Source organism: Hyla sarda, chromosome 6 (genome assembly GCF_029499605.1).
Source record: "Hyla sarda isolate aHylSar1 chromosome 6, aHylSar1.hap1, whole genome shotgun sequence".
Taxonomy (NCBI): domain Eukaryota; kingdom Metazoa; phylum Chordata; class Amphibia; order Anura; family Hylidae; genus Hyla; species Hyla sarda.
Window position 1 is genome coordinate 276,992,679 of NC_079194.1, and position 15,864 is coordinate 277,008,542.

At 45.5% G+C, this 15,864-nt stretch overlaps 1 protein-coding gene across 5 annotated transcripts in view; it reads left to right on the top strand.

The window, feature by feature from the left end:
- Window positions 1-15,475, top strand: part of LOC130277095 (C-factor-like) — a 35,438-nt gene extending 19,963 nt beyond the window's left edge. For all 5 annotated transcript variants that reach the window (XM_056527409.1, XM_056527406.1, XM_056527405.1 and 2 more), the window contains exons 4-7: window positions 392-579; window positions 9,057-9,218; window positions 14,414-14,524; window positions 14,953-15,475. In XM_056527409.1, the coding sequence (XP_056383384.1) occupies window positions 392-579; window positions 9,057-9,218; window positions 14,414-14,524; window positions 14,953-15,066 (575 nt within the window). In that variant the 3' untranslated portion in view covers window positions 15,067-15,475. The remainder of the gene's footprint in view (window positions 1-391; window positions 580-9,056; window positions 9,219-14,413; window positions 14,525-14,952) is intronic.
- The last annotated feature ends 389 nt before the right edge of the window (window positions 15,476-15,864 follow it).

Below are 15,864 nucleotides of genomic sequence, written 5' to 3' on the forward strand. Positions count from 1 at the left end.
TCAATGTCGGATGGGTTCTTGGGAACCCTTCGCTTGATCTCTTGACTATCCCTTCCATTCCGTCTGCTTGGCATAGACTCGGTGGTCTCCTCCAATCCATTTTAGGATTGTGTTCTGCCCAACTAGCCTAGTGATTAGAATACATTGGTCCCCTTCTACCTCTTCCCATTTTTCCTTTCTCTTCCCTACCCTTCATATGTTGGCTTCTCGCTTTACTAGCCATTTGACTATGATGTTGTTATTTACTGAGGTTTTTCTTGGCTCTGCATAGATACTGTCTGGAGCATAATCGATTTTTTCTTATAAAACAACAATAGTAATAAAATAAAAGTGTAGATTGCTTCTAATTCTTTAAATTATTATTATTATTATTATTTTTTTTTTTTTACAGAAACCAGAGATGCTAATAGTGTTAAAGAGGCTGTAAAGGAGGTGGAAAAACATTTGAATGGAGCTGGGCTGAATTTATTGGTTAATAACGCTGGGATCTTGCCAGCCAGCAATCTTGAGTCTGCGGACTCTGCAGACTTAATGAATGTCTACAGCACCAATGTAGTTGGACCATTTTTGATGGCAAAGGTGAGAGAGAAAATACAATGATTTTTTGAGATATTATTGTTTCTGTTCACAGAAGGCAAATATATATAATACATAGAATCCAAACAACTGATTTTTATCTAAGGCAACAAAATCTGTGTCCATCTAGCACTGATAGAATAAGTGTTTTGCACTTGCTATTTATATAGTTCTATACTTAAAGGGGTGCTTCGGTGGAAAAAAGAAAGTCCTTGGCTCCAGAAAGTTACCGTATATACTCGAGTATAAGCCGACCCGAATATAAGCCGAGGCCCCTAATTTCACACCAAAAACCCAGGAAAAGTTATTGACTTGACTATAAGCCTAGGGTGGGAAATACATCATCCCCCCCCTGGTCATCATCCAGACCCCCGTCATTAACACCCTCATCATTATCACCCTGTCATCATCCCCCCTTCATCATCCCCCTGTCATCATCCCACCCCCCCTTCATCATCACCATCTGTCATCATCCAACACCCGCCCCCCCCCTTTTTCATCACCGCCTGTCAATGTCTGAACAGTGGTCGTCAACCTGCGGACATCCAGATGTTTCAAAACTACAACTCCCAGCATGCCCGGACAGCCATCGGCTGTCCGGGCATGCTGGGAGTTGTAGTTTTGAAACATCTGGAGGTCCGCAGGTTGAAGAACACTGAGGGCGGAGAGTTCACTGGAGTATAAGCCAAGGGGGGTGTTTTCTGCACAAAAAATCGTGCTGAAAAACTCGTAAGTTACTTTGTAAGTTACTTCTATTAAAAATCTTAATTCTTCCAGTACTTATCAGCTAATGTATGCTTCACAGGAAGTTAAGTTGTTATTTTCTCTATTGCTCTCTGCTGCCACCTCTGTTCCTTAAGGAACTGTCCAGGGCAGGAGCAAATCCCCATAACAAACCTATCCTGCTCTGGACAGTTCCTGACATGGACAGAGGTGTCAGCAGAGAGCACTGTGGTCAAACAGAAAATAACAACTCAACTTCCTCTGAAGTATATAGCAGCTGGTAAGTACTGGAAGGATTATTAATTTATTAAACTGTAAAACTTTCTTTCACCAGTTGATTTGAAGAAAAAAAATAAAAACTTTAAAGCAATAAAGCAATAATGTCTTTTATAAAAACATTGGACAACTCTCGCAGACATGTCAAAAGTTCTACTTGGTCAGGGTCTCTTTCTCATTGCAGGAGACAGGCAATAAGACGGATTGAGCGGCAAGCTAGGGAGTAAACCATGGTGTCTGGCCTATCAAAACATTTGACGTGTCTGTGTGACATGTTGGGGGAGATTTATCAAAACCTGTCCAGAGGAAAAGTTGCCCAGTTGCCCATAGCAACCAATCAGCTCGCTTCTTTCATTTTTAACAAGGCCTCTGCAAAATGAAAGAAGCAATCTGATTGGTTGCTATGGGCAACTGGGCAACTTTTCCTTTGCACAGGTTTTGATAAATCTCCCCCGTTGTGTCTAATTATCAAACACTTATTAGTATAGTTTGATTCAAATGATGCACATTATATATATATATATATATATATATATATATATATATATATATATAATTAAGGGGCCCGTTATTTTGCCATGTTTTGCCACTCAGGCCCTATTTCACATTTCTATACCATTGCCATGACTTCATCACCACTTCTTTATCCCTTGCTAGTTAACAATGCAGTTCCTGGGGATGAAAGTTGTCACGATGCCGGCTGGCAGGTAGTGGATCCTCTGTGCCAGAGAGGGATTGGCGTGGACCGTGCTAGTGGACCGGTTCTAAGCCACTACTGGTTTTCACCAGAGCCCGCCGCAAAGCGGGATGGTCTTGCTGCGGCGGTAGTGACCAGGTCGTATCCACTAGCAACGGCTCACCTCTCTGGCTGCTGAAGATAGGCGCGGTACAAGGGAGTAGGCAGAAGCAAGGTCGGACGTAGCAGAAGGTCGGGGCAGGCAGCAAGGATCGTAGTCAGGGGCAACGGCAGAAGGTCTGGAACACAGGCTAGGAACACACAAGGAACGCTTTCACTGGCACTAAGGCAACAGGATCCGGCAAGGGAGTGCAGGGGAAGTGAGGTGATATAGGGAAGTGCACAGGTGAACACACTAATTGGAACCACTGCGCCAATCAGCGGCGCAGTGGCCCTTTAAATCGCAGAGACCCGGCGCGCGCGCGCCCTAGGGAGCGGGGCCGCGCGCGCCGGGACAGAACAGACGGGGAGCGAGTCAGGTACGGGAGCCGGGGTGCGCATCGCGAGCGGGCGCTACCCGCATCGCGTATCGCATCCCGGCTGACAGTGGAATCGCAGCGCCCCGGGTCAGAGGATGTGACCGGAGCGCTGCAGCGGGGAGAGTGAAGCGAGCGCTCCGGGGAGGAGCGGGGACCCGGAGCGCTCGGCGTAACAGTACCCCCCCCCTTGGGTCTCCCCCTCTTCTTAGAGCCTGAGAACCTGAGGAGCAGACTTTTGTCTAGGATGTTGTCCTCAGGTTCCCAGGATCTCTCTTCAGGACCACAACCCTCCCAGTCCACCAAAAAAAAAGTTTTCCCTCTGACCTTCTTGGAAGCCAAGATTTCTCTGACAGAGAAGACGTCCGAGGAGCCGGAAACAGGAGTGGGAGGAACAGATTTGGGAGAAAAACGGTTGAGGATGAGTGGTTTGAGAAGAGAGACGTGAAAGGCATTAGGGATACGAAGAGAAGGAGGAAGAAGAAGTTTATAAGAGACAGGATTAATTTGAGACAAAATTTTGAAAGGACCAAGATAGCGTGGTCCCAACTTGTAGCTAGGGACACGGAAGCGGACATATTTAGCGGAGAGCCATACCTTGTCTCCAGGGGAAAAAACGGGAGGAGCTCTTCTTTTCTTATCCGCGAACTTCTTCATGCGTGAAGAAGCCTGTAAGAGAGAATTTTGGGTCTCTCTCCATATGATGGAAAGGTCACGAGAAATTTCATCCACAGCGGGCAGACCAGAGGGCAAGGGAGTAGGGAGGGGGGGAAGAGGGTGACGGCCGTACACCACGAAAAATGGGGATTTGGAGGAAGACTCAGAGACCCTGAAGTTATACGAGAATTCGGCCCATGGGAGGAGATCTGCCCAGTCATCCTGGCGGGAGGAAACAAAATGTCGTAAATAATCACCCAAGATCTGGTTAATTCTTTCTACTTGTCCATTGGACTGGGGATGATATGCAGAAGAAAAATTTAATTTAATCTTGAGTTGTTTACAGAGAGCCCTCCAGAATTTAGACACGAATTGGACGCCTCTATCCGAGACAATCTGTGTAGGCAACCCGTGAAGACGAAAAATGTGTACAAAAAATTGTTTAGCCAACTGAGGCGCAGAAGGAAGACCAGGAAGAGGGATGAAATGTGCCATTTTGGAGAATCGATCAACGACCACCCAAATAACAGTGTTGCCACGGGAAGGGGGTAAATCAGTAATAAAATCCATACCAATCAGAGACCAAGGCTGTTCGGGGACAGGCAGAGGATGAAGAAAACCAGCGGGCTTCTGGCGAGGAGTCTTATCCCGGGCACAGATAGTGCAGGCTCGCACAAAGTCCACAACATCCGTCTCCAGAGTCGGCCACCAATAGAAGCGGGAGATGAGTTGCACAGATTTCTTGATACCCGCATGACCTGCGAGATGGGAGGAGTGACCCCATTTAAGGATTCCGAGGCGTTGGCGAGGAGAAACAAAGGTCTTTCCTGGAGGAGTCTGCCTGATGGAGGCAGGAGAAGTGGAGATCAGGCAGTCAGGTGGAATGATGTGTTGCGGAGAGAGTTCAACTTCTGAGGCATCCGAGGAACGAGAGAGAGCATCGGCCCTAATGTTCTTATCGGCAGGACGAAAGTGAATCTCAAAATTAAATCGGGCAAAGAACAGAGACCACCGGGCCTGGCGAGGATTCAGCCGTTGGGCAGACTGGAGGTAGGAGAGGTTCTTGTGGTCGGTGTAGATAATAACAGGAGAACTTGATCCCTCCAGCAGATGCCTCCATTCCTCAAGTGCTAATTTAATGGCTAGAAGCTCTCGATCCCCGATGGAGTAGTTCCTCTCTGCTGGAGAGAAGGTCCTAGAGAAAAAACCACAAGTGACAGCATGCCCGGAAGAATTTTTTTGTAGAAGAACAGCTCCAGCTCCCACTGAGGAGGCATCAACCTCCAATAGGAAGGGTTTGGAAGGGTCAGGTCTGGAGAGGACGGGAGCCGAAGAAAAGGCAGACTTGAGTCGTTTAAAGGAGTCTTCTGCTTGAGGAGGCCAGGACTTGGGATCAGCATTTTTTTTGGTTAAAGCCACGATAGGAGCCACAATGGTAGAAAAATGTGGAATAAATTGCCTGTAATAATTGGCGAACCCCAAAAAGCGTTGGATAGCACGGAGTCCGGAGGGGCGTGGCCAATCTAAGACGGCAGAAAGCTTGTCTGGATCCATCTGTAGTCCCTGGCCAGAGACCAAATATCCTAGAAAAGGAAGAGATTGGCATTCAAACAGACATTTCTCAATTTTAGCATAGAGTTGGTTGTCACGAAGTCTCTGAAGAACCATACGGACATGCTGGCGGTGTTCTACTAGATTGGCAGAAAAAATTAGGATATCGTCCAGATATACAACAACACAGGAGTATAACAGATCACGAAAAATTTCATTGACAAAGTCTTGGAAGACGGCAGGGGCGTTGCACAGGCCGAAGGGCATGACCAGATACTCAAAGTGTCCATCTCTGGTGTTAAATGCCGTTTTCCACTCGTCCCCCTCTCTGATGCGGATGAGGTTATAGGCGCCTCTTAAGTCCAATTTAGTAAAGATGTGGGCACCTTGGAGGCGATCAAAGAGTTCAGAGATGAGGGGTAAGGGGTAGCGATTCTTAACCGTGATTTTATTAAGACCGCGGTAGTCAATGCAAGGACGTAGGGAGCCATCTTTTTTGGACACAAAGAAAAATCCGGCTCCGGCAGGAGAGGAGGATTTACGGATAAAGCCCTTTTAAAGATTCTCCTGGACGTATTCGGACATGGCAAGAGTCTCTGGGGCAGAGAGAGGATAAATTCTGCCCCGGGGTGGAGTAGTGCCCGGGAGGAGGTCGATAGGGCAATCATAAGGCCTGTGAGGAGGTAGAGTCTCAGCTTGTTTTTTGCAGAAAACATCCGCGAAGTCCATATAGGCCTTAGGGAGACCGGTTACTGGAGGAACCACAGAGTTACGGCAAGGGTTACTGGGAACCGGTTTTAGACAGTTCTTGGAACAAGAGGACCCCCAACTCTTGATCTCCCCAGTGGACCAATCCAGGGTTGGGGAATGAAGTTGAAGCCAGGGAAGTCCAAGGAGAATTTCCGAGGTGCAATTGGGGAGGACCAAAAGTTCAATCCTCTCATGATGAGATCCGATGCTCATAAGAAGGGGCTCCGTGCGGAAACGTATGGTACAGTCCAATCTTTCATTATTTACACAATTGATGTAGAGGGGTCTGGCGAGACTGGTCACGGGGATGTTGAACCTGTTGACGAGAGAGGCCAAAATAAAATTTCCTGCAGATCCAGAGTCCAAGAAGGCCACTGTAGAGAAGGAGAAGGCAGAGGCAGACATCCGCACAGGCACAGTAAGACGTGGAGAAGCAGAGTAGACATCAAGGACTGTCTCACCTTTGTGCGGAGTCAGCGTACGTCTTTCCAGGCGGGGAGGACGGATAGGACATTCCCTCAGGAAGTGTTCGGTACTAGCACAGTACAGGCAGAGGTTCTCCATACGGCGTCGTGTCCTCTCTTGAGGTGTCAGGCGAGACCGGTCGACCTGCATAGCCTCCACGGCGGGAGGCACAGGAACAGATTGCAGGGGACGAGAGGAGAGAGGAGCCGAGGAGAAGAAACGCCTCGTGCGAACAGAGTCCATATCTTGGCGGAGTTCCTGACGCCTTTCGGAAAAACGCATGTCAATGCGAGTGGCTAGGTGAATAAGTTCATGTAGATTAGCAGGAATTTCTCGTGCGGCCAGAACATCTTTAATGTTGCTGGATAGGCCTTTTTTGAAGGTCGCGCAGAGGGCCTCATTATTCCAGGACAATTCTGAAGCAAGAGTACGGAATTGTACGGCATACTCGCCAACGGAAGAATTACCCTGGACCAGGTTCAACAGGGCAGTCTCAGCAGAAGAGGCTCGGGCAGGTTCCTCAAAGACACTTCGGATTTCCGAGAAGAAGGAGTGTACAGAGGCAGTGACGGGGTCATTGCGGTCCCAGAGCGGTGTGGCCCATGACAGGGCTTTTCCGGACAGAAGGCTGACTACGAAAGCCACCTTAGACCTTTCAGTGGGAAACAGGTCCGACATCATCTCCAGATGCAGGGAACATTGGGAAAGAAAGCCACGGCAAAACTTAGAGTCCCCATCAAATTTATCCGGCAAGGATAAGCGTATCCCAGGAGCGGCCACTCGCTGCGGAGGAGGTGCAGGAGCTGGCGGAGGAGATGACTGCTGAAGCTGTGGTAGTAACTGTTGTAGCATAACGGTCAGTTGAGACAGCTGTTGGCCTTGTTGCGCTATCTGTTGTGATTGCTGGGCGACCACCGTGGTGAGGTCAGCGACAACTGGCAGAGGAACTTCAGCGGGATCCATGGCCGGATCTACTGTCACGATGCCGGCTGGCAGGTAGTGGATCCTCTGTGCCAGAGAGGGATTGGCGTGGACCGTGCTAGTGGACCGGTTCTAAGCCACTACTGGTTTTCACCAGAGCCCGCCGCAAAGCGGGATGGTCTTGCTGCGGCGGTAGTGACCAGGTCGTATCCACTAGCAACGGCTCACCTCTCTGGCTGCTGAAGATAGGCGCGGTACAAGGGAGTAGGCAGAAGCAAGGTCGGACGTAGCAGAAGGTCGGGGCAGGCAGCAAGGATCGTAGTCAGGGGCAACGGCAGAAGGTCTGGAACACAGGCTAGGAACACACAAGGAACGCTTTCACTGGCACTAAGGCAACAGGATCCGGCAAGGGAGTGCAGGGGAAGTGAGGTGATATAGGGAAGTGCACAGGTGAACACACTAATTGGAACCACTGCGCCAATCAGCGGCGCAGTGGCCCTTTAAATCGCAGAGACCCGGCGCGCGCGCGCCCTAGGGAGCGGGGCCGCGCGCGCCGGGACAGAACAGACGGGGAGCGAGTCAGGTACGGGAGCCGGGGTGCGCATCGCGAGCGGGCGCTACCCGCATCGCGTATCGCATCCCGGCTGACAGTGGAATCGCAGCGCCCCGGGTCAGAGGATGTGACCGGAGCGCTGCAGCGGGGAGAGTGAAGCGAGCGCTCCGGGGAGGAGCGGGGACCCGGAGCGCTCGGCGTAACAAAAGTCATGTGCTGCTTTTTATCCCATAGTATCATAAAAGGTCAAAACCAAGAAGGGCTGAGCCCCTTATTTTCAAGTGCTACATGAGCAACATATTCTGACATAGGGCGTATAAATCTTTGGAAACCAGTTATAACTTATTTGCAGACTATCCATTACTATTAGGTCACTTACAGTTTGAGGCTTGGGTGGCAAACTATGTATATAAAAACTGTAATAATGAACTCCATTCTGTAATGGTTATAATATTTAAGAGATTATCTAGCATTGTAAAACTCATTACCTTAGCACTCCTCTTCTACTGCTGCTTGTGCCTGCATCACCGTAATCCAGTGTTGCCCTTTTTACTTAAAGGGGTACTCTGACATGCTATCCCCAAAGGATTGGGAATAAAATGACTGATCGCTGGGGGTCCGGCCGCTGGGACCCCAGCAATCTCTGGTCTGGCAGACATTCTGAACAGCCGCCCCGCTTCCTCCCAAAGACAAGCATTGAGGAGGCAGGCGTGACTTCATGACCATGGCCACTTGAAGCCGGCGTTCTGAACATAAATGTTCTCAACTCTGGGGTGCTGGGCTGGAGATTACACTTTGTTTCCTCCGTCATCCCTGACAACCACTCCTGTCTGGCACAGGAGCGTTCAGCAGTCTGTGACGCAGGCTGCGTTCCTCATCTGTTCTGACCTCCTGCTAATGGAGGGCACAACTGCTTTTGTAAAGGACTAATCTGAATCTTACTATATACACACTAAGCCAGCAGCAGCCACACACTGAGGAGAAAGTATAAGGGTGCGTTCACACGCTAGTAACTAGCAACGGGTTTCCTGCTGCGGGAAACATGCTGTGAGTTATGCTACCGTTCATTAGAATGGGTCTGCGGACAGTCGGCAAATCTGACACTATTGCAGACTGTCTGTGGACCCATTTAAATCAATGGTAGCGTAACTCACAGCAGGATTCCCGCAGCGGGCAACCTGCTACTAGTAATAGCGTGTGAACGCACCCTAAAGGAGAAACTGAAGAGACAGGATTTACCTTCTGTACATCTCAGCTGCTGCTTTAGTATAAAGTTGTGACTGACTAAGATTACAATCCTAACATGGTAACTGTAATATATTTCTTCAGCTACAAAAAGATGCTAATATTTGTTCCTTTTTTTTTTTTTCAGGAACTGTTGCCATTTTTAAAAAAGGCTGCGGAAGAAAATCAGGAAAAACCTTTAAGTTGCAGCAAGTCTGCTATAATAAATATTTCCTCACTGTTAGGATCCATAACACTGACGCCAGTAAAATTTGATGAATACCCAGCACTTTCCTATCGATGCAGCAAGGTATACTAAGCGCTGTAAAATTTAAATGGGCGATGTTATTTACAAAAAACTGTTGATGTCATAGAGACGTATCAAAACTTTTTATAGGTCAGAATCTCAGTGATTAGGCCTCAGTCAAAACACTAGAACCAGCCAAGAGAATGGTGCAATAAGCCCATTCTCTCCTGTCATGTGACCAAGACAGTCCAAATCCGCTGTGTGGTTGAGACAGGTAAGTCAGCTGATCAGAGGGCTTGGCTGCTTTTTGTGTTGTCTGACAAGCCAGCCCTCTGATGACATGTGCGCCATATTTGTACTTGCCGCCGTGGCAGCACTAAACTCGTACCCTGCTGTCACATGATCTCAGCATACATAAAAAGGGACAATCTATCAGGGGTTCATAACTAAAAAAGAAATTGTAAAAACACCTTTAGAATACATCCCAAAAGCCATATTTAAAGGGGTACTCTGCCCCTGGCATCTTATGCCCTATCCAAAGGATAGGGGATAAGATGTTAGATCGCCGCTGCCGCACCCCGCCATCATTACTGCACAGAGCGAGTTCGCTCTGTGCGTAATGATGGGAGATACAGGGGCCGGAGCAGCGTGACGTCATGGCTCTGCCCCTCATGACATCACGGCCCGTCCCCTTAATGCAAGTCTAAGGCAGGGGGCGTGACGACCGCCACGCCCCCTCCCATAGACTTGTATTGACGGGGGCGCAGCCATGACGTAACGATGCTCCGGCCCCTGTATTGCCTGTCATTATGTGCAGAGCGATCTCGCTCTGCGCAGTAATGATAGCGGGGTGCTGCAGCAGTGATCCCCGGGGTCCCCAGCAGCGGGACCCCGGCGATCTGACATCTTATCCCCTATCCTTTGGATAGGGGATAAGATGTCTAGGGGCGGAGTACCTCTTTAAGGCTAAAAACCCATTCAAAATAAAGTCTAAAAGTTTTAAGAAAGAACTTTTTTAAAGCTGTTATATATAGCACCAAAAACAATGGGAGAAATAAATAAAGATACCTGAACAAAAAAGGTGTGCAATTTCCTGACAAATAACTGTGTTGTATGACTTAAACCAAATTTTTTTTTCCTTTTGAAACTTTTAAGACACCTTTTCACCTTTCACCTCCTGTGAAAAGGTGGCAGGGCTTAAAAGCAACAAAAATTCGCCACAAATATGTGACATATTTATTTAACCGGCTGTTAAATTAAATAGCACGCTCTTTCATTTTTGTTTTTGGGTAAACTATGGGCGAAATAAAATAAAAGAAAGAAAAAGAAGGGGATAAAACTGTAAAAAGTCATCTATAAAATGTTTTAAAAAATTTATATATTTTTTTAAAAGCCAAATTTCTTTTTTTTATTTTTATTTTTTTCAAAAAAAGGTGTTTTTTTTATGGCCACAAAAATGTCTGAATTTACACATCTGTGATGCTTGAAAAATTTGTATTTGTCTTTGCTGTTTGCTTCTTTCTTGCTTCTTTTGTACACATTTATACTGTAAAGCTAGGAACACATGTTGCAGATACACTGCAGATTTTCTGTAGCAGAAAATAAGCCAAGGGTATAAGTAGATCCAGCTGAAAAGGGAAATATAATGTAAGGTGTTATTCTGGATCCACTTCTGCATTTGGCTTATTTTATGCTGCAGATTATCTGCAGTCTAACAGCAATGGGTGGCCCTACCCTTATACAAGATTTACATCCTCTAACCCAGGCATAGAAAACCTTTGGCACTGCAGATGTTTTGGACTACATCTCCCATGATGCTTTAACAACCAAAATGCTGGCAAAGATTCATGGGAGATGTAGTCCAAAACATCTGTAGTGCCGAAGGTTGCCTATGCCTGCTCTAACCACTAGATCTCAGTTCTTTAACTATTTGATGTCATTCCTTTGAGTAGATGCATGGTTTGAAATGTTTTTCTTGATACTTTAAATTAAGCACCTCCTATGATCATACACTGTGATATCTATCTAAAACACAAGATGAGCACAGCAGAAGTACCGGCTAGAGACACTGCATGTACCTCCTGGGTACAAATACTAAAAGGGTGAGAACATTAGATGCATGACTTATCAAAACACAGATCACGTCTTCTCTCAGTACCTCCATGGGCTCATTCACATGTGTGTCGGAGGCTCAATTCAGGGCCTCCATCACAGACTGCATTTGGGGCCAGAAAATGGAGCTTGATGGACTGTTGCACAATGGACACAGACGGATCCAATTGACTTTACTGAGGCCCGTCTGGTTTCTGTCTTTATTTAGCAGGCTCTGACTGAAAAAAAACTTACTGCTAGTATCATTGTTCTGTGTATAGCACAAAGTAAGAAACAGATAAGGATCTCACCCCTTTCGCCCAGCCCTCTTGTGTACTTACACATTTGATGCTTGGACCCTGGACAACTGTCAAATGCTGTAATAACCACCAAGGCAAAGATAGAATAAACAATAAAAAATAACAGAAAAATAAATAAATAAAAGGCAAGATAAGGAAACATTTAAATGGTAATAGAATGGCACAACAAATAACTAGAACATTCCGATGACATTCCCCAAGGGATCTCCAGATCCCAGGAAACGAAAAGGGAAGAAGACAAGGAGTTCTCTGCAGCAAGATGGCCAAAGTCCAAGGCTACCCATCCTCTAAGACTATGGATTCCGAGGATAAATGTGTGACATCTCTTGTTGACATCTTAAGACTGAGATGGAGACTGGGTTGAAGCAGAATGGAGTCCAAGAAACTAATGGCTATCTCGGGGTCTTGGAAAGAAAGGAAGCACCATCCTCCTTATAAACATGCAGAACAGCAGAAAACTGTAGGAACAAGGAAATCTTATACTTGACCAGTTTAAGCAAATGGAAGAGAAAGTCCAACGTCTCCATGATACCTCTGTTGAGTTGCCGCAGAAGAAGGAAACATTTTGTTCCCTAATACAGATATCTGTGGTCTATTGAATTGTTGCAGAATGGCTGTCTTATCAGCATAGTGGGCCCTCTCCACCAGACATGTTTGACACATGCCCAGGGCCTGGAACAGTTTAATAGAACAGCTCTGGATAAGCTGAGAATGCGGGATAGATTCAGGGAGCCCCACCAACCTGAGATTACTCCGCCATGTTCTATTCTCCAAATCTTGAGCTTTTAATTTCAGACTGGAATGTTGTTCTTAGATCTGGGATTGTGCCCCCAGGAATTCATCTTTCAGGGTTGTTACCATCTGTTCTAGCTCTGATATGTGAGTAGTGTGAATAATCATGTCCCTCTGGAGCTGCATTAATGTAGTCTTCACAATAGATGCCAGGAAGGCATTGAGGTCAGGGGCGAGGATGTGTCTCGCCTCCTGAGAAGAGGATTATAGGATATTTGGAGCCCAGGAATGAGAGGCTGTCACTGCCCCTAGAAGAAAAGTCCTATGCAGCAAAAGGGAGTCTTCTCCTACCCCTTTTTTCTTTAAAGCCACCTTAATCTCACGTTGTGAGGGAGGGCCGCCCACCGCCATCTCCAGCTCCTTTCAGCTTGCCCAGATGCTTTGTCAGTGTTGGACAAAGTGCCTGCTCCCCTGATTTGGGGAGAAACTTCCCCATCATGCAGGTACCAGTGGAGACACAAGCAAAGTACCTCTGCCATATTTGTGCTGTTCGAGTGCCAGAAAGTAGCTTAAGGCTATGTTTACTTGGCAGAATTGAACAATTTACGTTGAAATCCGCATGGAAGTTCAGTATGTGTTTATAGCCTATTAACTGCAATGGGGTTCTGCAGTCTCATTCATACTGCAGAATATATGCTGCGGACGTTCTCTAGCTAAAATTTCACATTCTGCAAAAATATAAGTCATGTCTTATATTCAGCTGCGGAAGCCCATTGAAGTCAATGTTTTTTTTTTCTCCACTAAATGCGGATTTCGTGTGAATTTCATGCGAAAACTCAACTTGGCAATGACTAAAAGCACTTTTTTACTGTACTATCTGGATTCATGCGGAATTCAGATGAAAATTCCGCATGACTTCTGCACGGATTCTGCAAAAATTCTGAAAGTGATTGAAAGATGCAGAATTCTGGTCAAATTAATGTGGCCCCGGAATTCATGCATCTTTGCAGAATTTATGGCGTCTAAACATAGCCTAATAGTGTGGCCTTGCCCAAAGCTCCTCTCACAAGCCACAGGTCACAAGGAAGTTGAAATTCCAGAACATCTAACAATATTTGTTTAAGTTCTTTTAGTCTTTTTTTCTACCCAATTTTTGATTTTCCTTGTTTTTCATACCCTTTAACTCTAGATTTTATGTAACCTATGTTACATTTCCCATACAAAAGTTTCCACATAAACCTACAGCCTCCCCTTAGTTCATTGAAAAGACTTCATAAAACCTTTGTATTTCTGGTTAGATATGAAGTGCAGACTGTGGAGTATTATCTGCTATTGTTCACTAGTGGAGATAAATGTATCAATGCACAATAACATGCACTTAACATTTTCTAAAAGATGTGTTTCTATTATGAAGCCGTATTTGCCATACATAAAGTTATAGAGGCTGATATACAGACCTGAGTTCTTTTTTTTTTTTTTTCTTACATTTGCACATTGAAAGGGGTTATTCACCATAAGTTGATTTTAGTACATACCTGGCAGGCAGTAATGGACATGCTTAGGAAGGTTCTGCGCTTGTCTTGGGGCTAAATGGCTATATTGTGAGATTACCAGAACACTGTGGCTAGCTGTTTGTGAACTGGTATTTCCTGTTTCAGTTTTCTTTTCTTTTTTTACTACAAATCCCATAATTCCATTGTCCTCCCTCTTACCCATCAGCCACCCCACCTATTGAGACATAAATGAGCTGCATCCATTCAAAAGACCTGCGGTTTTCAATCAGGGTGCCTACAGCTGTTGAATTAGTTGCAGATTGATCTCTCTCCCACCAAGCGATCGCTCCACCCATTGAAGCAGACAGGCTCTCTGTCATCAGCTGACTAGTGAGTCAGGTCTCGGCCGCATTGCAAGCTGGGAAAAATCTGAGACAACAGTAATTTTGTATGCTGGGTAAACATAAATATTGGGGTGAAAATCACATAAGAATTGTGAGAAAACCATCACACACAGGTACAAAAACTATATTATGAACTACACTAACTTTACAGCCCCTGTAGTATAGTCAAATAAAAAAAAAATCCTGGAATACCCCTTTAATGGTTGTTTTCTTTGCAGGCTGCTCTTAATATGCTCACACAGTGCCAGTCTTTGGGTTACAAGAAAGATGGCATTTTGTGCACTGCTGTCCACCCAGGATGGGTCCAAACAGACCTCGGAGGCCCTAATGTGAGTAGATCTTTTTACATAGTGGAAGGATTAAGATTTTTTAATAGAAGTAATTTACAAATCTGTTTAACTTTCCGGAGCCAGTTGATATATATATAAAAAAAGGTTTTGCCTGGAATACCCCTTTAAGGGGTTAAACACAAGTAAAACATAGAAAACTTCATTATTTTTTTTAAACAAAGTACATTAGAAATATTTTTTATTTACCATAACGAGTGCAATGGCATAAATGAGTTTTAACGAGAGTGCCCATTTAAGAAAAATTATAGCTTAACAGATTTCTTACCTTTATATACAAAAACAAACAAATCAAGCAGGTATTTTAACAGGATAGTCAAACGTAATGTAAATATGCCCTAAGAAAAGCATGGACAATGGAGCCTCAATCATTCATTTTTGCACTCAATTTTTTTACTTTTATTTTTTAGGCTCCTCTCACCGTGGAACAGAGTGTCCAAGGAATTCTCAAGGTTCTGGACAGCCTTTCTGAGGAGCATGCTGGAATTCACATCAGCTGGGAGGGAAATGTACTACCTTGGTGAAATACATGCAAACCAAATGCAGGCACACATTGTTATATGTACACAACTAGCTTATGGGAAGAATACAACTGTTTCATACTGACCTGCAACTCAGGTTGCAAACTGAGCATGAATCACACCCCAATAAGTCCACACACCCCAGATTCACAACTCTCCGCTACCTCTTATGTGGATTATAAATTCCTTCTGAAACCCACATGCTGTTGTTTTCCAACAAATAGTTCAATACTCTATGAACAGTAACGGATCACAAAAACATGGTGCAAAACATGGCCAAAAAAAGTCCTACATAACTTGCACCATATTTTCAATATGTTATAGACACTTTTTAGCAGTGGTGAAACTATAGGGGTTGTAGTTTTTTCTGTGTTAACTGTGATGTCTTGTATTATATACATTGAATAAAGTATCATGATTTTATTCAACATGGTCTCTCATGTTGTTACTATAGGGGTTGCAGAGGTTGCAATTTTCACCGAACCTCAGAGTACAGGAGGCCAAACTGCAAGGTGGGGTCCTTCAGAGCCCACCTGGGTTCAAGTGGCTTCTTCCATCTACAGTTTCTCTTTGCCCAGACATCATTGGCTCTATATGAAGACAATAATCATTATAGCCCTGCCAGACACTGGCTGTGCCCCTGAATATAACCCTGCCAGGAACTGCACCTCTAAAAATAATACTGCCACCCATCATAACCCTAAATGTAACCCTGGCACACACTCTGCCCTAAAAATAATGCTGCCACCTCTGTTCTTATCATCCCTTATTTTCGCCTCAGACCCCTAAGGCCTCCCACAT